General features: G+C 44.1%; 2 protein-coding genes across 5 annotated transcripts in view; both read left to right on the top strand.

Moving 5' to 3' along the window:
• Positions 1 to 29: 29 nt before the first annotated feature.
• Positions 30 to 11,290, top strand: men1 (multiple endocrine neoplasia I). Of its 3 annotated transcripts, none has more exons than XM_080878113.1 (10): positions 30 to 186; positions 1,568 to 2,057; positions 2,130 to 2,338; positions 5,396 to 5,524; positions 6,137 to 6,177; positions 6,834 to 6,921; positions 8,457 to 8,593; positions 9,317 to 9,461; positions 9,809 to 9,982; positions 10,065 to 11,290. In XM_080878113.1, exons 2-10 carry the CDS (start codon positions 1,622 to 1,624, stop codon positions 10,590 to 10,592), a joined length of 1,887 nt encoding a protein of 628 aa, XP_080734239.1. In that variant the 5' UTR covers positions 30 to 186; positions 1,568 to 1,621; the 3' UTR covers positions 10,593 to 11,290. The 3 variants fall into 3 exon arrangements, with proteins under 3 accessions (XP_080734239.1, XP_080734238.1, XP_080734240.1); XM_080878112.1 differs by having other exon boundaries at positions 43 to 238; XM_080878114.1 differs by having other exon boundaries at positions 43 to 238; positions 1,576 to 2,057.
• A 573-nt stretch (positions 11,291 to 11,863) lies between these two features.
• The window catches only part of map4k2 (mitogen-activated protein kinase kinase kinase kinase 2), a 54,580-nt gene continuing 39,448 nt past the window's right edge, over positions 11,864 to 26,995 (top strand). For both annotated transcript variants that reach the window (XR_013971058.1, XM_080877989.1), the window contains exons 1-2: positions 11,864 to 12,433; positions 26,737 to 26,794. Coding sequence is in view for 1 of the 2 variants with exons in the window: in XM_080877989.1 (XP_080734115.1) it covers positions 12,341 to 12,433; positions 26,737 to 26,794 (151 nt within the window). In the remaining variant the exon portion in view is untranslated. The remainder of the gene's footprint in view (positions 12,434 to 26,736; positions 26,795 to 26,995) is intronic.

Consider the following 26,995-nt stretch of genomic DNA (forward strand, 5'->3'; position numbering starts at 1 on the left):
TCTCGAAGCATAGGGATGGGCCTAAAGGCGCACATTTGCGCTCGAGAGAAGCGTGCTTGTTGCTGTGAGATCTGCTTCGAGACGCAAACGTCGACATATGCCAACTGACTTTCGGGCAGATTGAGCTGCGCGGCAAAAGAAAGGGGACACAAACAAAAACATGTGGCGCGAGCTGTGAGAAAACGGGTATGCGATCACTTAAACATTGGTCAGATTGTTGGCTGATGTAGAGCTGAGGGTGAGTTGGTGTTGTTGTATAGCTGGTGCGATATATTTTCCAAAAGCTCCAATAGTAGTGACTTTAGCTGATAGCCGCTCGTTAGCTTGTTAGCTTAATAGCTGCTCATTCAGGCAGATAACGTATTCCCCTCAGCGTGTGACTCATTTTCGGGTTTGGTTTGTGTCTGCATGTCGTCCGACTTATTTAAACAAAGCAGGACTAATTCAGCAAATTAGCGCGGCTTGAAAGGCGAAATGAGTAGCTAACTTAATTTAGTAAAGTTAGCTAGTTAGCTTACGTCACACATTATTCTACCATATAAATGGACCTAACGGAGTATTTCGTTTTAGGATGACAGAGTGTTCGCCCCAGTGGTGTTCCGGATGCGTTTCGGCACAGTGATCGTTGTCATGAAACTCTAAAAGAGCGGCTGTTTGCAGCTCTGCATTGAATGTACGCAGGTAGCAGTGAACCTGCCCCGCCCACCGAAGCGCCATATAACCGGCGTTAGCGGCATATATGTAACCGGCATTACGCAACAAGTCCAGCCACTCAGCCCCGGTCCAGTGCTATGTCAGTGTTTATGTCTTAGTCTGTTCAGCACTTAACAGTTACTGCTGGCATTATTAACCTTCATTAATAACCAATAAATGTTTCGTATACTCCTTCATACCCGAGACTGTAAACCAAACGTGACACATGTTATGCTGCGTTGTGTGCGGTGTAACTTCTGTTAGCTTTCTGTGTAGAAATCAGTGTTACAGTATCGCTATCTTACGTTCGGATATGAAATATTAAAAATAAACCAGTTTTTATTAGTGTCGTATTCGTCTGTGCTGACGTGGTTTGTCACACGCATTCAGCAGACCAGAGAACCGCGGCCACAGCAAATGTTTCCTTGTGAATGGTAAATGGTCTGTATTTGTATAGCGCTTTACTTGGTCCGAAGTACCCCAAAGCGCTTTACACTATACACAATCATCCACCCATTCACACACTGGTGATAGCAAGCTACAGTGTAGCCACAGCCGCCCTGGAGCGCACTGACAGAGGCGAGTGAATGAATTAAGTAATTTAAAACTTACAGTAACAATAATGTATGAACTTACTGACTTTTATTTAAAGATTAATGAAATAAGTCTGCTTTTATAGTTGTGAACTGTTTTGTTTTTAATGTTTTCATCTTCATTGAGAAACCAGAGTTCTTGGCGATGAGCCAGTACGTAGGAAACACGTGGTTTTCTATAAGGAATTATTTTTAATGGGTCAGCTTTGGAATTTGCCTGTTTCCCACATTTTAGCGTGTGATTTGCAGTTACAGATGAACTGACTGCTCTCCCCGTTCAGTACTGCAGGTGAGGAGGCACGCATACATCAAAGTTGTGACTGACAGCAGGCATCATGGGTTTGCACTCGGCCCAGAAGAAGCACTTTCCTCTGCGGGGAATCGATGGAGTCGTTCAGTTGTTTGATGCAGAGCTCCGGAAACCAGAGCCGGACTTGGCTCTTCTTTCACTGGTCTTGGGTTTTGTTGAGCACTTCCTGGCTGTGAACCGAGTCATCCCCATAAATGTTCCAGGGGTCCGTTTTGAGCCGCTGGAGCCGGATTGTCCCATGTCTTGCTTCCCCACAGTGGAGCTGGGCATGATTTCTGCTCTGTATGAGCGGTTCACAGCACAGATCCGTGGGGCTGTGGATCTGTCCCAGTATCGGAGAACTGCTGCGGGATCCAGCCGAGAGCTGGTGAAGAAGGTATCGGATGTGATCTGGAACAGTCTCAGTCGTTCTTACTTCAAGGATCGAGCCCACATCCAGTCCCTATTCAGCCTCATCACAGGTAACATGGTTTTTCTCATGATGCTTGTTAGGTGAGTCCAACATTTATTGATTAATTGTTGAATTGAACCAGGTACCAAACTGGATAGTTCTGGAGTGGCCTTTGCAGTAGTGGCTGCCTGTCAGGTCTTGGGTCTAAATGATGTACACCTGGCACTATCTGAGGACCACGCCTGGGTGATATTTGGTAAAAATGGTGAGGAGACAGCAGAAGTCACCTGGCACGGGAAGGGTAACGAGGACCGGCGAGGACAAACCGTCACAGCTGGAGTCAATGAGAAGGTGAGGCCCGTCTGTCAGCAGAATGAACCAGCTGCCTCTAGCTCTATCAGTATGCTCAGTGTAGACACGTTTTAGACACCACAGTCAAGCCTATTTCTTTCATGTATTTTAACTTCTACAGATCATTAAGCTCTTTAAAATGTCGCGATTAAAAAAAGAAAATCATCATGAAAAGTCTTCCCTGCATAGAAATGTGAGAGATGGTCAATGTACAGTCGTTGATACTAATTCCACGAGAAGAGTGTGGTGCTAAACCACTCATGTGGTTGGAATTAGAGTTAGAGCGACATCACGTTGGGTTGATATTCTGACACTATAGTGAGCAGTGTAAGTAAAAGAAGGACATTTTCCACCAGCGACAGCAGCAGCGTGCTCTAGTAGGAGTGAGACTGCATGGGTCATATGTTAGCACCAAAGAGGCCTACTCCATGTCTTTGCTTTTACCTCAAGTGGGAAAACCAGTGTGCTGTTCATGCAGACAGAAATAAATTTCTATGCACACATGAATAGATTAATCCTTTAATTGTCCCACAAGGGGAAATTTGGGTGTAACAGCAGCAAGGAAGACACATATACAAACAAACGGTACACAAGACACAGAACAGAAACATACACAATTTTACATATTTCCATCAAGGACAAGATCATGACCCCGATGTAAAGGAGTTTTGTACAAAGAGGATACGAATGTACGATATTTTTGCTCAGAAAATGATCAATAAATGTTGGATTGGTTACATTTGCAGGGATTTAGAAGATGAAGTCAAGCTGTATGTAGTGCTTAAAAAATAATCTTAAGCTGTGTACACACTGGGAGTGATTTGGTCGTCACACGTCGCTCTGAGGCTGCCAGCTGGTTACTTTTGCACATTTCAGGACTCAAATATATCTGACACACATCAAAGCTCTTGAGGAAGTCAGTCACGTCATCTGTTCATTCAACTGCAGTTAAATGAATTCTGTTTTCTTACTTCTCACAATCCAAGTGTGCAATCCGATCCGCTGTAGGACAAACAGTGGCACTCTTCATCTGCAGCGAGGAGGCTGTAAAACTTTGTGTAAGGAGTCAAATAAGAGTTTACAGGTCAGCAAAGCTCATTCTGTGTGATGAGAGCGATGCTGAGGCGAGTTGTTGTGGATATTCCAACCTTTCCTGTTGGTAAGCACTGCTGGTGTCGTCGCTGTTAGCAGCCGGTAGTTAGCGTTAGTGAAGCGGATCCTAACATTGACACTGATAATAAACTCTCGTAAGATTTGAGAATGTAATCAAACTGTTTATCAGAAGGAAAGTGTGATTTTTAGGGCAGACCAACATTAGCTGCTATAGTATTAGCTTTCTGAAAATGCACTTACACACTAATCAGTATATTTATGAGGTTTTTTTCTATTAAACCTCAAAAGTTACTTTCTGTACTTCAGATTTATTGCATCACCAGCTGTTTTTTGACTCATAATCACTTGAAATATCCAAAAAGCATTTACTTTCTATAATCCCTGATCACCATGTTGCTGTGAAGTGCTTCCAGTGTGTACACAGCTTTAGGCAAATCTTGGGACTCGGGGTGGCTGTAGCTCAGGAGCTCGAGCAGATTGGTCCCTGGCTGGCTGGTCCAGTCAAATCAAAGTATCCATGGGCAATCCCATAAAGTTGATTCTGTCACCACTCAGCTGACTGCAGGTTTCCGCAGCCTTATAAACATTATCTTTGCACAATGACTGAAACTAGCCCACTGAGTGAACAATGGGCTGTGACGCTGAGACTAATCCTGCTAGTGGAGCTGATCACAGCCACAGAAACAGCAATTTGAAACAGCAACATTGCAGCTGTGGAAGCAGAGCAACTGGTTTCAGCCTGTCTCAACAATACAAAGCCCCAGCATCCAAAATCAGCATGGAGGAGAGGAGGGCACTCACATCACTTAGTAATGACAACAACATTATCATCCTCGCAGCAGACAACGGTAGGTGGATGGTTTTGCTAAACCAGAAAGGCTATCATGAAATGAGACCCAGGAAGTGGTTACTGTAGGGTGATAGTTTCTCTGAAGCAATTAGAATGAGACGGTGCTATTGGCCGGACGTCATACCACAGGCATTACGGAGGGGAATTTACACCAAGTCTGTATAGTTTACCGAAGACATAAACAGGATGCACCTTTACAACAAACTGTCCTTATGATCGACTCGGTCACCGTTAACATTTCAACGTTTTTGGCTTCAATCCTCAACCCGTTGGTAGGCAGCTTTGAATCAGGTCCCCCGACACAAACAGAGTAACATAGTGTAGCTGTTAGTGCAGGAGGATTGTCAGGATTTATACATCGGGGAAACCAAACAACCTCTGGCTACAACACAGAAGAGCCACCTCGTCAGGCCAGGACTCTGCAGTCTATTCACACCTACAGTGGACACTCTCTCAATGATGAGGATGTAACATCCAGGACAGGGAGGAACGCTGGTTTGAGGGCGGAGTCAAGGAGGCCATTTATGTGAAAAGGGAAAGACCATCTCTGAGTGGAGGAGGGGGCCTAAGGGTACATCTGTCACCATCTTACATGCTGTGATTGCAGCCATTCCCCAACTCTCTGTGAATGGTACTCATGGCCACTGATCAGTAGTCATGAGAATTAGCATATTTATGACCTCCCAGCATTCAGTGGGCTGGCTTCAGTCATTGTGCAAATGTACTGTTGATAAGATTGGGGAAACCTGCAGTGAGCTGAGACTGAAGATGATGATGAAACGTTTCTCCCACTGAAAACATCCAGATGAACAGAATCCACTCTTTGGGATTTCCTTACCTGGATGAGTGAGCATGCATCAAGATATCTTTGGGCAAGATACCGACTCCAAGTTTCTCTCTGATGCGTCCATCGCAGTGTGGATGTTGGATAGAAAGCACTCAGGCATAGATAAGTGCTTGTATGAATGGGTGAATTAGGCATGTTGTGTAAAGCACTTTGAGTGCTCCAGTAGAATAGAAAAGCACTATATAAGAGCAAGTCCATTTACCATTTATTCACAAAGTGTAGCTGTGATCCTTCGTCTGTCCCTCAGAGCTGGCTGTATCTGAAGGGTTCCTACATGAAGTGTGACAGAAACATGGAGGTGGCCTTCATGGTTTGTGCCATCAACCCATCACTGGACCTGCACACAGACAGCTCCGAGCTTCTGCTGCTGCAACAGGTGAGGCCTGCACCTACAGGGTAACGATGAATGTTTGTTTTACACAGCAAAAAATCTGCATCAAGCCTCCAGAGGTTGTTTTAAAATATGCAGATGAACTGTTGACTTAGTCCGCTGCCACATTTAATATATACAGCTCACTGAAGGCTGACGGCAGCCGTCTTATTTCACACGGAAGCAAACAGGGTGAGTCTAAAGGGGGCGCGGTGTGTACTAGACGATCTTCATTTAAAGGTTTTCATAACATTTTTATGATTAAAAGTGAAATAATAGAAAATACTGGCTCAATTAATTTGTGTTAATATTTAAAAATATAGAAGTAAAAGCTTTTCTGGACATGGACAGTAAAACTCTGACCTGAGGGATTTTAGGTTGGGCAGTGAATTAGTGTTGATATTGATTAACGTCCACACCATCATCAGCTCTCGTTTTCAGCAGCACAGAAACCTTCAGTCGTACAGTTTGTGATTACATTGTAATTTTATAATCTACACCTGGAACAACTGGAAACATTGTACTGCCTGTGAAAGTCCATCCAGGCACACATGAAGGAAATACGCTACAGTCTTGCACTTGGTTTCCTCACCTTTCTTTTTCCCGTTGCTTTACCAGAAACTCCTCTGGCTATTGTATGAACGAGGCGACCTGGACAGGTGAGTGTGTACCAGTGCACTGCTGAGGATTCATTAAAGACTCTTTCAGATTTGCCCTGACACCAGCTGAGCAGCAAGCGTGCTCACTTTGCCGTAACATTTAATGGTACATCGATGTACGTCTGTCAGCACGACACAACTCAGGCTGACCCAAGATTAGGACAGTGCGTCATCATGTTGCTTCTCTTCCTGCCATCTTTGGTTTCCACCCAGTGCTTTTAGAGAGTGACTGAACCCACAGTAATCGGAGGGGGCAGAGACCAAAGCGTTGAAGTCTGAACATATTTCATAAACCCACAATACAGAGTTAAAAAGACAGTTTATGTAGTTTTAGTTGGCTAAGGTGAACACTAGTGCTCCCTCATTCACTTTGCTGTAATATTTACATATCTTATTACAGTTTATAAAATATGCTTTTACAGTGAACTCGTTACTGTGATGAAGGTCAGATTTCATCACATAGCTGTGAGCTGTCATTTAGAAGGTCCAGCTTTGATGAATAATGTGTGTCACGGTGTTCTATATTATGCAGGGTCAGGGTCATTAAGGCATCCATAATTGGAGAAAACAGAAATGTTACATGTGCTGTATTTAAAAAAATGCTTACGTAACTCCTCGAAGTTGACATTGTGCTTCTGTCTCGGCTTACGCACCAGATATCCCATGGCCATGGGCACTCTGGCAGACCTTGAAGACCAGGAACCAATTCCAGGAAAAGAGAACCCCCTGAAAATCCACCTGAAGGTAAGACATCAACCAGTTTCCCAGGTCACATAGCGGCGAGCAGGGAAGACTTTTACAGGCTTCATATTTACAGAACATGTCAAACTTTTCGTGTAGATCTTCTGCATTAGTGGGGCTGAAGATCAGACAGCAGTTTTTCATCTTTGTCTGTACAACACAAGCTACTGGAAATCAGCTGCTGGTCTCTATCAAAACATAGTGTGGAAAGAGACCTGGAGTAAGCATTACTGCTCGGTTGAGTCCAAAACCAAGGAGGGGGTGCTAACAACACTGAAAGTGACTGGCTGTTTGTTCACACGTGTCCAACTGACTGCTGCATAGATAAATAACAGCCTCACTCTGCCATTGGCTGTGTGAGAGGACTGTCAAACTTAGATGCTGAGCGCTCTGCTGGCCCAGGGGGGCTAGGCCTTTTATGACCGTAATGATCCAGCACCCTCTAGTGGACAGACTGTGCAGAGCACTTTAGTATTTAAATGCAGAGTGGTGTATAAAACAATAATAATAACTTTACTTCACTCTTCACAGGATAAGAACCACAGAGTCCTTCACAATAACATTAACAACACAATGGATCATACAGCACAACTCTAATTGTGCCAGTCTAAATAAATAAGTCATAAATACAATCAAGGCAACATTACGATGGAGGTAAAGCTTCCCATAACCTGGGGGCCTCCGCTCTAACTGATCCACCTCCTCTGGTCTTAAAACGTGTTGGTGGGGCTGATCTCAGGCTGTGAGAGGGAGCGTGGGGTTGTAAAAGATCAGAGATGTAGGCAGGAGCGTCACCACTCAGAGCTTTAAAGTCAGTACTAAGAATTTGAAATGAATTCTAAAACGTACTGGGAGCCAGTGTAATGAGAGTAAAACCAGTGCTGTCTTCGTGTCTTTGTTAAGAGGCTCGCAGCAGCCTTCTGGACCGACTGGAGACGGTTACGATTCTTTTTGCTCAAACAAAGAAAAAGACTTTAACAACAATCTAAGAGAGATGAAATAAAAGCATTTCTAACTCAGATTTAGACAACAAGGTTCACAGTTTGGAGATGTTTCTTAGCTGAAGAAGGCTGTTCCTAATTAACTGTCCAGAGTGTTGCTCTAGGGACATGGCAGAATCCAAAATAACACCGATGTACCTGAGGCTCGGCTGGAGCCAAGAGGACCAAGATATAAACACAAAGAGAGTGAAAAAGGTGACTGAGTGCATCATGGGAATCCCCCAGCAGCCTAGAGTCAGTCTCCCGAATCCAAACTGGAAGCCGGTTCCACAGAAAAGCGGTACTGTGATGGTACTGGTGGTGACAGCATGCAGGAAGTTGCACACCTGCTGGATCTCTCTGGTTAACACCCTTCTTCCTGTTTGATGCTCAGGTCCAAGTGCTTGTTGGGATCACTGGAGTTCTGGTTTGCTGCTCGTTGTCAAACTGAATAAACGTCTCCACCATGACCTGTTGCTGAATGCTGATACTGAACCCTCTTAATTCTGAGTTCAGCATCATTTTGTTAACTTTCTTTGATCTGTCTGTGTCTCTCAGGCCGTCACTTCTGCTCAGAAGCACTATAACAACGAGCACATCTACCCCTACATGTACCTGGCTGGCTTCCACTACAGGCACAGGAGTGTGCGGGAGGCCCTGAGGTCCTGGGCTGAGGCCGCCCAGGTCATGCAGGAGTAAGTTCACACTAATGAGACTCCTGATCCAGGAAGCGTCCAGTATCTCTGCATCCTCACAGCTCCTCCCCCGGCGTGCTGATGATTCTGAATGAAGTGTTTGGATAAAGTGACAAATAGAAGAAAACAAAATTATATTGATCTCACTTTTAAGTAGTGTTATTCAGACACTAGACACCTTTTTCTTCTTTTAGCTGGTCCCAGATGACATTTGTACGTGAATGCTATTTCAGCAGATGAACACAAGATGGCACTAAACCAGCAGCTGTGTTTCCTGCCCTTGTGGTTCTTTGTTGCTTCGTTATGAACCCAGCCACCACTAAGGGCTCAGTCACACTTGGCCTGGAAAGGTGTGGTGCTCAGTCCAGGAAGTATCCAGCTCTGCATCCTCATGTGCTCTCCTCCCTCTAAACACTGTTCATGATCTGCAGTTATAAATAGCAGCTCTGACCCACCACACACATTCTCTCCACATCCATCAGCTTCCGTTTCCTGCTCCCCATTGTTCTTCAGGTTCAGCCCACGCTCTGCTGCCTCACAGAGAAATACGTGCCCGTGCTTTGTTTTGTTTTCTGAACCTGTCCACTTGTTCCTCACTTGTTGTCATGTCTGCCACATGTCACAGCATCCTGTTTTTACTCTTATATTTTTTTTCTGGACTTCATGCTGTGACAGGAGAAAAGCGCATGTATGTATTAAAGCTCCTTCTCCACCTTCCTGCAGCTATAACTATTTCCGCGAGGATGAGGAGATCTACAAGGAGTTCTTTGACATTGCAAATGATGTCATCCCTACCTTGCTGAAGGAAACGGCGACAGCAGCAGAGAGTCCTGGGGAGGGAGGAGAGGAGACAGAAGGAGGGGACGAGGTGAATGTTTCTCCAGAGCACATACACCCACAGCCAGGCCGTAGGTGGAGCAGGGCTCCACTAGCAGCTGTTCTGTAATAATGCAAAGCTCTAATTCTCTCTTCAGTAACAATCACACTACCACCTCAACCCAACAGAACATGTTCTTTCTCTTGCTCCTTATCAGATGACTTCCAAATTCAGCTTCTCTCTGATTAAGCATGTGGAACATGTAGAAACTCGTGAACATTAACAGACACCAACAGAGCGCACCTCCACCTGAGTTTAGATCATGTTGTTAGATGCACATCATGAATATTACTCACTGACAGATGTGGCCTCAGTCTTGCACCTCTGCTCTCTTGCAGGATCAGCCCAAGCAGGCAGCGGCTGTCTCTGCACTGCAGGACCCCGAGTGCTTTGCCCATCTGCTGCGTTTTTATGACGGCATCTGCAAGTGGGAGGAGGGGAGTCCCACGCCGGTCCTTCATGTGGGCTGGGCCACATACCTTGTCCAGTCTCTGAGTCGCTTTGATGCCCAGGTGAGTTGCCCGTGACTGCAGGAGAGCCACAGACGTGTTAGCGCTTTCTAGCTAAACACACATTTGTGCTCCGATTCCAAAGGTGCGTCAGAAAGTAACAATCATCACCAAAGAGCCAGATCCCCAGGACGACGACGACCAGTCGAGCGAGGACTTCAGGGAAGGGCGCAGGCGTGGCCCCAGGAGGGAGTCCAAGCTGGAGGACCAGAGCTCTCCTCCTTCTGCCGCTCCTACCTCCCCGTGCAGCCAGCCGGCTGCAGTGGCAGCTCAGCCCAAGAAGGTGGGAGAAGGAGGGCTCCGCCGGCGCTCCTCCCAGGGACTACGTGCTGGAGACATTGAAGGAAAACCCAAGTCCCCCAGTCTCCCAGACTCCGCATCTTCTCCTTTCTCCCCGGAGCAGGCCCCCCTCTCGCCAGCTGGCACTGTAATCGCCTTTCAGAGTGAGAAGATGAAGGGGATGAAGGAGCTCCTGTGCGCTGCCAAGGTGAACTCCAGCGCCATCAAGCTGCAGCTCACCGCACAGTCACAGGTCCAGATGAAGAGGCAGAAGAGCACTCCGGCGGGAGATTACTCCATGTCATTCCTGAAGCGCCAGCGTAAGTCACTGTAGACATCCTGATTGTTGCAGGAAGAGACTGTAGGACATACTGTGAACAGAGACGGGGACACCGATTAACCTCGATCCTGCTTGTCAACGTTTTTACCAGTGTTTTCACCCAGAGGGCCCTCTCAGTCAATATCCTAGTTCGAGCAATATGTCTGACATGCACAGATTATCTTGAGTTAAGCGTCACTTATCAGGTTGGAACATTTAATTGAGTTTTTATTTAAGAAATGGTTTCTGGAGACGTGCCTGGTTTGATCGTCAGTTTGCGTTTTGATTGGCAGCCTGTTAGGTATCCGTTACATGCTGTCTGGATGTTTAAAGCCAAAGTGATGAGGACCAGAACATGATTTTCAGACGTGTAAAATACCAACATGAACTAACCTGTTCATGACTGAAGCCTCAGAAGTGTTTAAATTTAGGATAGTTACTGTGTAACATTGTCCACTCTGCTCTACTGACAGCTTCTTTCTTATCAGCTCTATGTTGCCTTACTTTGCCTGTCTTCTTTTTTAAAGTAGGTGGCCTTTAGTTTTGAGAATAGCTGAGTTAGACGGATTTCTAACAATGAGAAGAGAGCAGTAAGACCATGCACTGTTGAGACAGAGCCACATTAGATGGCACTGCTCCATCAAATTTGATTGACTCGTGGTTTGTGTTCTTGTTTTTCTATCTGCAATAATAAAGCTCTGATGAAAATGGAACGACATGTGGTCCAATGATGTGTATTACATATATATGAAGGCGCCTTCACATGCTGTGAGTGGCCGTCAGTAATATCAACTTTAAACAGCCTCTGTCATCATCTGGTACATCATGCAGGACGTTAGTGGCTCGCCTTCCTCACGATCATCTTCCAGAGACGACACGAGCTCTGCTTGAGCAAAAGTGTGCGCTAAAGTTCCACGTCATATCCACTCAAAACAGAAGAGGCACAGACTGCATGGCCTCACTACTATGAAGTAGTGTCACTAAATATTTTTCAAAAAGTTCATAACATGCTAAGCTAATAGCTGCAAAAGGCCAAAGTCAGACCTTGTAAAATGCTGAGTTAAGTGATGATGTACAGTTATGTGTTTTCATACTTCAGAAGGAGTAAAAATATTCTTCATGTTTGAAAGTCTGCTGAAAGCCTCCTGCTTCAGCATGTGATGGAGGATGTTCATGTAAGAAAGCCACACATGCATGAAGTCCGTTACAGTAAACACTGAGACAGGAGCCAGAAATGTTCACCTCATCAGTGAGCATGCGCGACTTTTGAACTTGCCATCTGAACAGTTAGGTCGTCAGTATTTTCAGGTCCAGATTGCGATGAGAGAAAGTCACACGTATGAAGAACTCTAAGCGGAAACTAACTGAGGTCAAACTTTAAAACAAGCCTGACGGGCTTTTCTCGTAGAGCTCGCAAATCACGCCTTTAAGCGTGTTCGTGCCAAGGGTTTATTTCAGACGTGATTTTGCCACGTTTGAAAAGGATGTTCATCTGAGGGCACAGGAGCGCGCAGAGGTGGGAGGCTTACTGAGGGGACCGTGCTCGCTCACGCGTGCTCTGACTCGAGCGGCTCTCGGCTGTGTCACCGCGCTGCCTCTGCCTGCCTAAACGGTATAATTAGCCGGTTCCGATCAGTCGTCCCTGGGCCATTTCACAGAGTTCGTCTGCCCGTGCTTCCGTTCTCTCCGCCGATATCAGCAGCGGCTATGTGTGAGTAAAAAGCCAGCCAGGCTCCCCGCAGCAGCAAGAGGTGTCTCCAGACATGGACCGGATAGGAGTGTCATTCCTGGACCCGCTGGATGACTACGAGCTCATCCACAGGATTGGGTGCGGCACCTACGGAGATGTTTTCAAGGTGAGTGAGAACCTGTCCCCGTGTTTGCACCGCGCTGACAGAGAGAAAGCCTCCATCAGGGCGCTGGGGATGTCACTTCCTGTCATCAAGGTGAAACTTCGTCTTTTTGGACATGTACAGAGCCTGATGTGACACAGCAGTCCCTACCGAGGCACAGAATCAGAAAAAGTCCGAGTTGCATTTTGTTTACTGACACATGATCAGTGTGTCAGACTGTGCGCCTCCAACAAAGCTGTAGTGCAGGTTTCCTGCAGAGCGCTGCGGTACTAGCGTGCTGCGTGCGCGGGGCCACAGGTTCGTAATGTTTTCATGGAGGTGTGCGGAGAAATCTCCTGTTTTCACTGCTGTCACTGAAGAAGTGGCAGAACCAACACATTATCGACGAAACAAGCGAGTAAGAAAGACTGATGTTGTCAGATGTGCAACAAATGCGTTCCTCGTAGTGTCATATCTGCCGTTTCACATAGGTGGCAGGATTCTGAAGTGAACCGTGTCATCTAATCGAAATATTAACCCCTGACTGGAACCGTGCAGTTAACACACCCTGGTGGCTTGTGCATCCAGTTTGTATTTGACAGCACGGACAGCAACCCTGTTGCCTTTATGGAAAAACAAACACGTTTATTTTAGCAGCTTGCGGCCGTGAGTCTAATGTTCAACGAATAAAAGACTAAAGTGTGTCTTAAACTGCCAGGCATCCACCCTCAGCTCTAAGTCAGGTTATCTTAAATATAGCAGGGGTGTGTCAAACTGCATATGTAGCACTTTCTTGTTCTTCCAAGTTAAACTTTTAAGGATCACAGCAACCAAATAAGCAATAATTAACCTTTTACTTCTATGACAGTGTTGTGGTGAACTGTATGAAACAAAAACGTTTCAAAGAAACATCTCGGTTTTTAGGTGAGATTTAAATTTTTAGATACATAGTATCCAATAATGCTTTTATATAATTTATATATATTGTTTTAATAACTTTCAGCAATACCTTTCACAAACTAGCTGGTCTGCTTGGTCAGAATGCATGAGCCGGACAAAGAGGACTAAACAGCAATGACAGAGCAGAGTTTCAGTACTAGCGCTGATGTCCTAGTAAAACTTCACTGTTGTTTAACACAAAACACAATCAAGAGAGATGCCCCCCCCCCCCCCCCTCCAAAAAATCAATAGAAAAGGCCATTAACTGACAGAAACAGGATGTTGACTCTTTTTGTTCTTTAAAATGGGTCACAGTGAACAACTTTCCACAGTGAAACCTCAGAAATCTCATCAAAGACTAAATCACTGTAACTCTTTATGAAACCGTCCTCAAATAAGAGAAAATGCAGTTTGCTGAAGACTCTCTCAATCCACAATTTATCGTTTACAGCTGTCTTTCCCACGACATCTGAAATATGGCAACAGGCGTGCTGTGTTTTTGCTTTGTTTTCAGTGGTTTACACACGGCAGGCCTGACACTGTGGGCTGAATGTTGAACGAGTACAGCAGCAGTGTTGTGTCCTGCCTGCCAACAGCACCAGCATGGCTGAAATGTTCACACTGGGAGTGTTATGTTATCTTCAGGTGCAGCTGAGGAAGTTCTGAAGTTTAATTCTGTGTAACGTCTTTGTTTTTCCCTAATGAGCATTTATAAAAACTGTTTTACAGCAGTTTCATTGTTCTGTAAGCATTAAGACTGAAGGAATGGGTTTTATATGTGCAGCTTGTTCAGCTGTACCTTTACTAACACCACTGAAGGAAGAACAAACTGTGCGTCACCTTGTCACGGGAATGTCCGAGTATTAACTTGATGATTTAAAACATTGACAAATGTTTTACACTCCTGGAAACACAGACCAGGGATACCTGTTCAGTCACTATTATTTGAAGTTGAAGTAGTTTCCATGCCTCCCTCAGCAGGCTGTGGGACAGTGGATCCAGTTTAAAGTTTCAGAGCTCTAATGTGCAGCCATCACCTCAGAAGCAATCAGCAGCAGAGAGAGTGCATACAGTGATGAATTGAATGTTTGTGTGCAAACCAGCAAATTAACAGAAGGATTTTCTCTCATCCTTTTTTACCCCTCAGATTTAAAAGGCTGATGGTTAGGTAGAACAGCTTAGACACCCAAGTTTGTGAATGTGATAACTCAAGAACAAGGTGACGTTAGATTTTGAAATTGATGCCATAGGTGTGTCTACTTGGAGGCTGAGGGGAACCACTTGTGGTTAATGACAATTGAATATGTTGTTTGGAGTAGGTGGCTCTCAAAGGGACAGTTTTCCATTAAAAAAGAGACATAGGATCTGTGAATCCACCCCCTCTGTGACTGTCAGACGCCGACTTTAATGTGAACGCGTAGAGGAAATCCTGGGTTAACTGGAGTTGATGACCAGCTTCGTGTTTGCTAATGCTAGGATAAGTGAATCCAGATGATGAAACGAAACTCTGCATATGTTAAACAAGCTTTGTAGTAAAGGGCCCTGGTTACTGAAGAGGCTGCCTTTCTGTTTGCCATTTATTTTAGAGAATCATAATTAACTTTAAAGAGAAAAGATTCAACTCGGGATGTTAAGTAAAACAACCAAAGCCTAATTTCTACAGATACTAAAAGCAGAGATGAATCAGCTTGTAGTAGGAGTGAAGAACTTTGCTTCCTACTCTTGTAACAACCGTGTAGACCCAAAAGCAGAGCCAACAGAGACACGTATCAAAGTATTACAGTCTTTATTTACTGTACATATGAAAACATTGAGGTAAGTACTGAGGGGCCATGGGAATAGCACAGGGGCTTCCTCCGGGTCTGGGGGAAGAAGGAGACTTTCCAAAAAGGAAGGGACAGTGTGCTGGTTGAGTTCAGGTAAGCGTTGCCGTAGGTGGGTGAGCAGGCAGATGGAAGAGTAGTGCAGAGTGATCCAGGTGGGTACTGTGAACGAACCAACTTTCTCATCTGATGGAAGATAACGGAAACGAAAAGCTATTCAGCTGATGGGAGGAACATGGGAACAGACAGAGGCACGTGAGAATAGGAATGCTAGGAAACTGCTAAGGAACAAGGTGTTTGCCACTTGTTGGAGGCAGACTATCTGGCAGAGTATGGATGGCAAAGCTGGTCCTTTTATACTGAAGTTGAGGAAACGGATGACAGGCAGGTGTGTGCAGCTGAAGAGCGGGAAACCCAAACTCCACCCAAAGAAAAGGAGCGTGCCTTCGGGATGATTGCTTGGAGGAATAAGAGGAAGTCCAAACAACCAGAGCCCGACTATGACACTACAGCAGCATGAATCTCCCAGATGTTTCTGTTTGTTATGAAGAATGGTTGAATAGTCCCCCATTCATATTTAGAAGTATTGTTTGCTTGAAATTGCCATCCCCAAGTGTGTGTGTGTCTTCCTTATTGGGATAGGCATAGGTGCCGATTGTGAGATAGCACAGCCTCAGTGTTAGTGATACAGCGATGTTCACTAGTGTGCACAACAAGCTCACAAGTGTCTGAGAGCATGGCATTTTGTCAGCCACCTATGGCAATAACTGCTAATTAAATGCAGAGGTGTGTATAAACACATTGTGAGTGAAAAGTGATGAATATAATAGCAACACTATGCAGTGCATCATGGGAAGCCCCCAGCAGGCTAGACCCATGGCAGTGTAACTAAGACCAGGCCCCCCTGCTATGAGCAAGCAGCTGTTTGCTCATAGAGGGGACATCTGATTGTTGGAGTTTCTTAAGTACCTTGAAGCAACTGTTGATGTGTTTTGCTGCTATTATTACTATACAAAGGAAAAATGGGTGATTGGGTATTTTTGGATTAACTGAAGGCTTTTCAGGGAGTTTTTAGGAGAGCCTGACAATAACAGTAGTCTAGCCTGGAAGTAAGGGATGCATCAACTAGTTTTTCAGCATCAATCTGAGACAGGATATTTCTAATTTTAGAGATACTGTGCAAATGGCAGGAAGCAGTCCTACATATTTGTTTTATATGCACATTGAAAGACGTGTTGTGTTCAAAAATGTCTCCTAGAATGTCCTGAGGTAGTGCCATCCACACTAAGCATCTGAATTACCATATTTCTAAGACTTTTAGGGCCAAGTCCAATAACTTCAGCTTTATCTGAATTAAGAAGCAGGAAGTTAGAGCTGATCCAGGTCTTTGTGTCTATAAGATATTTATGCAGTTTAACTAATTGGTGTTTGTTACCTAGCTTGATAGATTGATAGAAGGTAGGTATCCTCTGCATAGCAGTGAAAATGTATGCTATGTCTTCTAATGATGCTGCCTAAGAGAAGCATGTATAGTGTAAACAGAATTGGTCCTAGCACTGAACCCTGTGGAACTCCATAATTAACCTCTAGTTGTTTATGGAGTCTCCATTTATATAAACAATTAGATAGATATGATACAAACCAGCTACGGCATGCAGTAAGTTAAATATTATGGTCGCATGCACTGAGGTGTAGCAGGACAAGCACAGAGACGAGTCCACTGTCAGAGGCCATAAGAAGATCAATTGTAACTTTCACTATTCTGAATCCCGACTGAAACTGAAATTTAAATAAACTTCTGCAAATGATTAGTTAACCTCTTGGCAGCTACTCTTTCAAGAAGTTTTGGTGTAATGTCTTTCAGCAGTCTTGTAGGAATAGGGTCTAAAGGACCCGTTGATGGTTCAGGGGAATAAATAATTGAAGTAAACAGAAGATTGATAGGAAATGTCACCAGGTGTTAAAGCTGTTATACTGAATGTTTCATCTATGGCATGGCTTTGAATAATTTTTTCTCTAATGATTAAAATTTTATTTGTGAAGACGTTCATGAAGTCATTACAGAGCTCTGACTGTCAGCCTGGCTACAGTGCTGAAGAGAAACCTGGGGTTGTTCTTATTGTCTTTAATCAGCGATGAGCAGTAAGACGTAGGGTTTTTTCTTAAAGCAGCAAACTATTCTTCCATGCTCACTGATAATGATGCCAGCTTATGAGTTACCTGCTTTAAGGTGCACGTGTGAGAGTTATAACAGGGTGTCAAGTACTTCTGATTTGGATTTGTGGGAGCAGACTTCAGGTAGCTCCTCTGGCATTAAAAAAGATAACAGTAGAGGAATTATGTGCTTAAATTGAGTTACAGCACTTTCAGATCACTGCAGAATTAAAGGGCAGAACAAGATATTTTTTTCTCAGTACCTCTTTAGTGGAGCAGAAGTTTACGTGGATGCAATTCTTTTATATTTCTTATATCTGCTAGTCCCACTTTCTTTTAAAGCAGCAGTACAAACAAAAGGGAGCTAACAGTGTCAGTGACAGCTGATCTCATCTGAAAGCAAAGCTACATGCTGACATTCTGCAGCATATTTGTAGGACAGTAACATTTGGACATTTTGCAGCCTTTGTGAGCAACACACCAGACAATAGCCCGTTTTCATCTCCCACAACGATTACAGGATTGGTGGAGCTGTGAGTCAAGAGCGAGGGCTGCACATGTGACTGTCAGAACATTACTGTTATTCAAAGTGTACATCTCTAACAGAGCATAGCCAATCAGATGCAGACTGCTTCTGACTTTGTAGCATAAATGCTTTTTTTATACATTTAGAATGTTTCAACTTTTGACTTGATTCATAAAAACGGATTTGTCGTGATAAAGTGAAGCTTCCCAAATATTACTTTTATAAAAAGGTTTGATTTTTTAAAATATCAATGTTCTTCATCGTCCTCATTATAGTTGAACATGTCGTAGTGCCATGTGTTAGTTCAAAAATAAAATCGTTCAGATTAAAATACGCAACTGTAACAACACTGGTTGGAGTTAGAGTGCACAGACACAAAATGGTGATTTTGTTACAATTTGGCATTTTTCTGTCAGACTGCTGAAAAGCCTTGTGTGGTTTATATGAACCAGAATGATCTCATTTTTATTAAAGTGCTCGTCTTACAGTTTGGTGTTGAGCTGTTGTGATGCTGTCAGTTAGCTTTTAGCATTTCTCTCTCCAGTTCTGTACGTGACAAATACAAGGTTCAAGTTGAATGTCTTAAACCCGATTGGCTGTCTCGCTGTTAGCATGTGATCAGATCAGTGCGTGTGGGTTTTCACTGCTGCTTTTTTCCTCTTTTTGCTCATTCGTGCTAGACCAGGATCAGAAACACAAAAATGCAAAGCTGAGATGGCGCATGTCAACCTGAAAATTGTAGGCTGAAACTGTAAGAAGTTATTTCCACAGTTTCAGAGCCTTTTGCAGCTTTTTAAGTCCCAGTTCAAACGTGTTAGAATGTGATGCCAACAATCTGACTTTAATATCTCACTTTTTAGTAAATGTAACTGTATAAGCTCAAATTCACCTGGTTTCTTGACTCAAAGGTTTCCAGTTTCATTGTTTGGTGAAACCTGTTGTTAGTGTGAAAGGCCACGCACGCTCCACTTTAACATTTGCATTCAGTGGGAAACGGCACACTGCAGTTTAGCAAAACACAGCATCGTCACAGGTCATGTGGGAGCCTGATCAAAGTGCCGTGACGCTTCCTCTTCCACCACCGTTTGTACGTAACCCAGGCTGGGTGTTATTTCATGCCTGGCTGCATGAAAAGCCTGCCAGAGATGTTACTATGAGTGCAGTCACAGGAAGCTCTGCGGTGGAACAGGAAAGAAAACAGGAAGTGAATAGAGGCGGGCCACAGGTTGTGTTGAGCCAAAGTGCTTATCCCATTTATCGCTGCCTTGTTTGTTGTGGATGGCCAGAATGAAATTGTGTCCATGTGACATCATCGGAGTGAGTGGCTAGTGATGACTGTTGTACTCAGGCAGACATGAGGAAGCTGAAAATATATACACCCCTTAAAACATCTACTTTAGCTCTAATCTACTTTAACTAGCAGCTGTCTGTGAGACTGTCTAACCTGTGGACAGCGAGGCGGCAGGGTAAACTCAGTGTCGAGTGTAGTTTACAATCATTAGAAACATTCAACTTCAAGATAGCTTATTGAGCTGTTGGATATTTGCCCAGGTATGTATGTCAGTCAGTGGAGCAGGCAGGAAGCAGAGCTCCAACCAGGAGGGCAAATCAGAGAAAATGGACTGAATGAGCTTTTATGTAACAGTTTTCTTGTCTACCTGACCAGTCAACGCACTTTAGACTACAATTTAAATACATTTATTTATTTATACACATTTAATGTACTTTTATACAGTGCAGAGTTCTGTACCCTTTAAGTAATTTATCTACTTGTCAACCATGAGTGAGTTAGAATAACCTAAAATGTGTGGATGTCTTTGGACTGTGAGAGACGGCCAACGCACTTGAATATTTCGAGAGCTGATGTTTATTTAACCCTGTCAGTCGACTGCAAGTTTGATTGTCCATATACAATATTTTAAAGAACTGCTCCATTCTTATAATGAGGCAGTGAACGAGCCCAGATCCCTGTTTAGCAGTTGCAGTCTGCATTGGATCTGTTGGGTCCATTTTCCGGCCAGTTCATACTAAAACGGACCCAGGGCCAAATCAAATTCAAATTCAAATTCAAATTTTATTTGTCACGTACACAGTCATACACAGTACGATATGCAGTGAAATGCTTGGACAACTGCTCGTGACCTAAAGAAAACAAAAAAGGAAAAGGCTATGAATAAGATAAGATAGGCCAGTACGTGTGTGTGGGTCCAACTGGTTCTTAAAACAGTTTGCTGTGTATACCTGCAAACACAATATTCGCAGGCGTGACCAGCGTCCAGTAGATTTGAAAAAGTGGCGGGGAACTAGAGGCATGAGGAACATGAAGGCCTAGTTACCACCAGAAGGTAGCTGAAAAACTGGAGGAGAGCAGTTTGAAGATTCCCTCTGCTGATTAGCCGCCAACAGATTTCAGGTGAGACCTTGAGACAGGAAAACGCAGGCTCCAGATGGAAAATTCCCAGACACTCAATCGGACCATGACAGACAGAGCTGGGCACCAAGGGTCTGGAACAGTTTACCACTCCGGCTACGTTTAAGCGACTCTGTGGAGTCTTTTAAAAGACACTTTTCTGTTTAATCAGATCTGCTGACATTCATGTGTTGTTGATGAGCTTGGAAAGAAAAGCGTCTGGACTTCTTTAAGTTTCCTGAAGAGTTCACCTCTCATCCAAGAAGCGTCTTCAGTTCTAAGAGCGACTGGTGGAGAGTCCCAGATTTAGGCCCTTTGGGAGTGTCCCCAAGAGGGTCGTGGACCCCCTATTGATCCTCTACCTAATCACATGAGCCAAGGTGTGTAAGCGGGTGTGGCTTGTGTGACCTACGAACTATGATGACCTGGATGACTGAGAACCTTCACAGACGTTTTGTTATTGATGTTTTTTAATTTTATTTTCATGTATTTTAGTTTATTCTGCTTTAACGTGGTTCTCTGTTGATATTGTATGTCAGACAGACACAGGCTGACCAGCTGGCACTAAATCCCGTCATAAATGCTACATGCACCTGACAAACCGAACTGTTTTCACTCCCATCCAACTGAAAACAAACGTATGTTGACTACTTTGGCATTTTGGGTGTGAGATAGCCATCACCAGTCCTCTGGGAGACAATGAGCTCTTACTGTGATACATGAGTCCACAGCCTGTGTTGTCCATACGTTGCAGTTTAATGTAACCCTTTCTGATGTAATCAAACTATCCTGAGTTTTAGACGTCTCCTCTCTGTAGAGTGTGGGTGCAGTTTAAATAAAGGTCTCTGGGTGTATATTTGTGGATAGTCCGTGTTTCCTTCTAGATCGTAGCTCTGACGCTCACCAATCCTCACCTGTTGCTTGAACAGCGTCAGGACTGTGGGTGGACTGTGAGGAGATTTCATGTCTTGACTTCAGTGGCATCTTTCCATCCTGTGGCCAGCTTGTTATTGAGTAGCTCATTACTGGTAATGATAGCCTGGATTCTATCCCTACAGTTCAGATGGGTTTTCAGCACCTTCTGGAGGTTTTGGCTTCACCTTCCTGAATCCTCATGGTTTCCGTTAGTCTGTGGAATACCCAGGTACTTGTAGCTGTCCTGGATGTATGCTATCATGCCTTCTAGCCGCTCCACCTCACTTTCCCACCATTTGGCCACACTTATACAGTCTGAATATGTCAGATCCAGTGGGGGCAGTGCATCAGCTTGGTATACTCTGCACTTGATGGTGACATGTGGAATTGCCCTGCAGTTCACGCCTCCAGTGTTTCCTTCCACAGTCTCACTGAGTTCCTAATGTATGTTATTAGTGTTGTACAGTGCCAAGCACATCCATGTGTGGGGCATTGATCTGCATTAACTGACAACTGTTGTTGTGATTTGTCGATGTATAAATAAATTGAAAGTTGAGGCTTTGTTGTAGTCCAGGTGCTGCTCAGGTTAGTCAGTCTGCTCTTGGTGTACTGCTCTCTCAACCCAGAGTGGATGCTTTGGTGCTCTGGTGTTATTTTTAATGCCTTTCTGAGCTGTGCTTATGTGTTGACTCATGTGCTAACTCAAAGTACACTTTTTCCATTTCTCTGTGTGTGTGTGTGTGTGTCTTCACTAAGGTTGTGATACTTTGTGCCTGCAAACATCACAAAGTGGGACCTTTGCATAGTCACGGAGCAGAAGAAGAACAGTATTGAAGGTTTTGCACCAAGTAATCCAAAATACAGAGTAATGCATCACATAAATAATAACATTGACATATTTTTTTGCAATAGATGTGTAAAAATAAAATAAAATAAAAAAGTTAATATGTGACTACCACCACCTGGGACCTCAGTAGTTTCCTAACCATGACCGCTTTTGATAGTTTGGCTTCTGTTGGCCCCGTGTTAAATAACGCGGGACCATTGATCTTTGTTGTGCACAACACAATATGTCTGGTCTGGTGTACAGAGCAGCTTTATGCCAGCTGAATGCATCTCACCCAGGCTGTCAAAACCACAAAACTGCTTTCTGCCACAGCGTTGGTACGCATGTGACGCATATGACGCTACTGTATTTCTGGTGCTCTGTGGGTTGACACTACATGTACATCTCCTTCTCAAGTTAATCTCTCATTGACACTTTTTTCACTTGAGAACGAGGTGCATCTGTTGAAGAGTGCCCATAGTTTGGCACATCATGTAGGACAGTAAGGGTCACAAGAGCAGAGGTGTGAGTCTTCTGTGAAATACTGCCCGACTTTGACAAATGGGCAGAGAGAGGAGAAAAGTGGACTTGTGGTCCTGCAGAGATATTTGTAGTCTGCAGGCAGACGAGGGACTGCCCGTCTGGTGCAGAGAGCTATGTGGTCAAAGGGAGGCAGTGCAAAATATATGTGGTACAGCTTGTCTGTGGGCCACTCATGCTTGTGCTGTTGTTGGTTTTAGAAAAACAAAGTTCTAACATAAAAGTTCCCTTCCTTATTCTCACCTATTCTAGTTCATGCATTTATTACTTCCAGGCTGGACGACTGTAATTCATTATTATCAGGATGTCCAAAAAACTCACTGAAAAGCCTTCAGCTGATCCAAAATGCTGCAGCAAGAGTCCTGACAGGGACTAGAAAGAGAGAGCAGATTTCTCCTGTTTTGGCTTCCCTTCATTGGCTTCCTGTTAAATCCAGAATTCAAAATCCTGCTCCTCACATACAAGGTCTTAAATAATCAGGCCCCATCTTATCTTAATGACCTTGTAGTACCATATCACCCTATTAGAGCACTTCGCTCTCGCTCTGCAGGCCTACTTGTTGTTCCTAGAGTATTTAAAAGTAGAATGGGAGGGAGAGCCTTCAGTTTTCAGGCCCCTCTTCTGTGGAACCAGCTTCCAGTTTGGATTCAGGAGACAGACACTATCTCTACTTTCAAGATTAGGCTTCAAACTTTCCTTTTTGCTAAAGCATATAGTTAGGGCTGGACCAGGTGACCCTGAATCCTCCCTTAGTTATGCTGCAATAGACATAGGCTGCTGGGGATTCCCATGATGCACTGGGTGTTTCTTCTTCACTCACTATGTGTTAACAGACCTCTCTGCATTGAATCATATCTGTTGTTAACCTCTGTCTCTCTTCCACAGCATGTCTTTTATCCTGTCTTCCTTCTCTCACCCCAACCGGTCGCAGCAGATGGCCGCCCCTCCCTGAGCCTGGTTCTGCCGGAGGTTTCTTCCTGTTAAAAGGGAGTTTTTCCTTCCCACTGTCGCCAAAGTGCTTGCTCATAGGGGGTCATGTGATTGTTGGGTTTTTCTCTGTATCTATTATTGTACGATCTACCTTACAATATATATCTCGTAGTACCATATCACTCCAATAGACCTCTTATTTGCAAGTAGAATGGGAGGCACAGAGTTGCTTTCAGGCCCCTCTTCTGTGGAACCAGCTTCCAGTTTGGATTTCCCAAACAGACACCTCGTCTGGTGTTCGGAGCAGCTTGACACCGGCTGTGAGAATCCACCTTAGGCTTTCAAAACCACAACATGTTCAATATTGGGCTTAAAATGTTTGTTTTTTATAAAGCATATAGTGAGAGCTGGATCAGGTAACCCTGAATCCTCCCTTAGATTCACTGTAATAGATGTAGGCTCCTGTGTTTTTTCCTCACCCACCTTTTTACTAATTATGTGTTTATACCCCACGGTGCATTTAATCATTAGTTATTATTAATCTCTTGCTTGGTTGTGCTGAAAGTTTCTTTCTGTTAAAATCTGTTAAATTGTTATGTTGGTTAAGTGTAATTATAACATAGTAGGAGCATCAGCGTCGGCTGCACTTCCTCTGCTAGAGGACCGAGAGCTTGAGGGTCCTGAGGACTGTGTGGACAGAGATCTGGGATGATGTTTCTGGGATCGGCTGGAGGCACTCGCTCAGCTTGGGGGTCTTTGCCCCGAGTGCTCTGATTACCACAGGGACCATTGTTGTCTTCACCCTCCACATCTTCTTGAATTTCTCTCTCAGCCCTTGATATTTCTCGAGGTTCTCGTGTTCTTTCTATGTCCCACGTTCTTCTGAACAAACTTTCCCTGGACCTCGGGTTGTCTCTTGGCGATCCCTGGAACTGACTCACCGATGGACCACACCTGTGCTTCTGCATCTTACTGTCCAGCTCTCATGGCATCTATCGCCCCATCTTCACAGAGGTGGAGTCTTTGGTGCACATATCTCAACTGCCATGCAGCACGTTCAGTTGCTTCAGCTTTTTTCTCCTTATTCACGGAGTGTTTGTTTGAATAGTTTTCTCTCAAACGTGGATTGAGAGAAGTTTTGTTCTCCAATGAACAAAAGTGAAACTTTTCCTGAGGAGCAGCAACTACACACAGCGCGCTTTGTTTAATAAAGCAATTTGATTCTGATCACCAGATTCTTTATCCCATCAATCGTGCGTCCCAGCCAGACATCAACCCTGTTTTTGACAGGCTGGGTCTGGTTAATGCTAGGTCACTAGCAAATAAAACCTTTATTCTAAACGACTTCTTCACCTCTCCACACCTGGATTTTCTTCTGGTGACTGAAACTTGGGCCTGTTCTCTGAACTTGTCCTTCCAGACTGTAACTAGCTCAACTCTCAAAACACATCAAAACACATAAAGAACATTTATTAAAATCCATCCAAAAACATTCATATATTTAAAACATTTATACTGTGTTAAACCTTCGTTATTCCCAAAGGTTGATTCTGTTCATCTCAGTGGGAGAAACGTTTCGTCATCCAGGTGACTTCAGTCTCAGCTGACTGCAGGTTTCCCCGAAATCTTATCAACAGTACATTTGCATAATGACTGAAACTGGAGAACAATGGCTGGCTGTGATGTCAGTTCCTTCCTTGTCATGACCATTAATCAACAACCACAGATTAATGGCCATGAGTACCATTCACAGAGAGTTGGGGAATGGCTGCCATCACAGCATGTAAGATGGTGACAGATGTACCCTTAGGCCCCCTCCTCGATTCAGAGATGGTCTTTCCCTTTTCACGTAAATGGGCTCCTTGACTCCGCCCTCAAACCAGCGTTCCTCCCTGTCCAGGATGTGTACATCCTCATGATTGAGAGAGTGTCACTGGCCTGTAGGTGTAAATAGACTGCAGAGTCCTGGCCTGACGAGGTGGCTCTGCTGTGTGTGGATGTAAATGTTTCTCCCACTGAAAACTTTCAGATGACCAGAATCAACCTTTTGGGATGAGTGAGCATGACATTACAACCCCCATTATTGTTTTCATTAATTATACTATAAATTTGCTTTGTGCATACATGATTCTTGTTTATGTTAGGTGTGTTAGGGACACCAGACCGACCTCTCCTTTCAACTTGGACCAAACGGCCTCATTGTCCCTAACCCAAAGTGTTTCCCAACACATTTAATAAAAAGGATTTTAAGTGATACTAAGGTCAGCCACATCCAAGCTGCCATTCACTTTGCTTTTGGACACCTTTTTGTTACGTCACGGTTTGTCCCACAAATCAGTTCAACACATAATTCATTAAGAATCATCATGACTTTGTGCTGTAGTGGAAACAAAGTAGCAAGAAATAATCATCTTGGTATAATATGGGTACTGACAATTGTTACTCATGCTTTGTCATTTGGATTTAAAATGTTCCCATTTCAGAACTACTGCTTTGTTTTCACATTCCTTGTTGAACCAGTTTAAAAGGCAACAGCTTTCCCACTAAACTGAACCATTCTAATAACACTATCGGGCATCCCATATTCCTTCATCACTGCCCACATTTAGGAATGTGAAACAGTCTTCTTGCTGCTGAATGAAGCAGTTAACCACTTGACAAGATGTACTCTGGATATTTTTCCATCTCTGCCGAAGCCACTGAAGGATGTGTTTGACTCTGTGTGTATGAGTGTGCTGTCTGTTATTGCAGCGTCCAGATTGGTCCAAGTTTGTGTTACAAACATACACACTCACTCTGTAAAACGTATAAAGTCTTGTCTTACTTCAGTTTTCTGTAAGCTACTTTCTGCTTTTTGGCCAAATAGGCCGGGCAGGCGATCGTGGCTCACGAGTTGGGAGTTCGCCTTGTAATCGGAAGGTTGCTAGTTCAAGCCCCGTCTCCGACAGTCTCGGTCGTTGTGTCCTTGGGCAAGACACTTCACCTGCTCCCTACTGGTGGTGGTCAGAGGGCCCGGTGGCGTTAGTGTCCGGCAGCCTCGCCTCTTGTCAGTGCGCCCCAGGGTGGCTGTGGCTACACTGTAGCTTACCGTCACTAGTGTGTGAATGTGTGGATGACTGGATGTGTAAAGCGCTTTGGGGTTCTTAGGGACTAGTAAAGCGCTATACAAACACAGGCCACTGTGCTTCTTTTGGGTGCAGTTACCTGCGTATCCTTTTATCTTATATGTTATTTATTATAAAGACTATTTTGCTTTCCTTTCAGGCTCGAAACATCAGGACGTCTGAACTGGCAGCTATCAAGATTGTCAAGCTCGACTCAGGTGTGTTAAAAGCCCAAACACAGCACAGGAAGTGCACAGTAAGGTGTCCATTCAACGTCCATAGTTCCCAGTATTGGTCAGTTTCAGTGAAACTTGCAAATAATATTACTCAGGGTCACATCAGCTGTTTTACAGTTTACAGCACAGCAACAACAGGATTAAGCAATCAAGCAATGGCTTATTATATTGCTTTGTCACACA

Source organism: Rhamphochromis sp. 'chilingali' (genome assembly GCF_963969265.1).
Source record: "Rhamphochromis sp. 'chilingali' genome assembly, chromosome: 1".
NCBI classification, from domain to species: Eukaryota; Metazoa; Chordata; class Actinopteri; order Cichliformes; family Cichlidae; genus Rhamphochromis; species Rhamphochromis sp. 'chilingali'.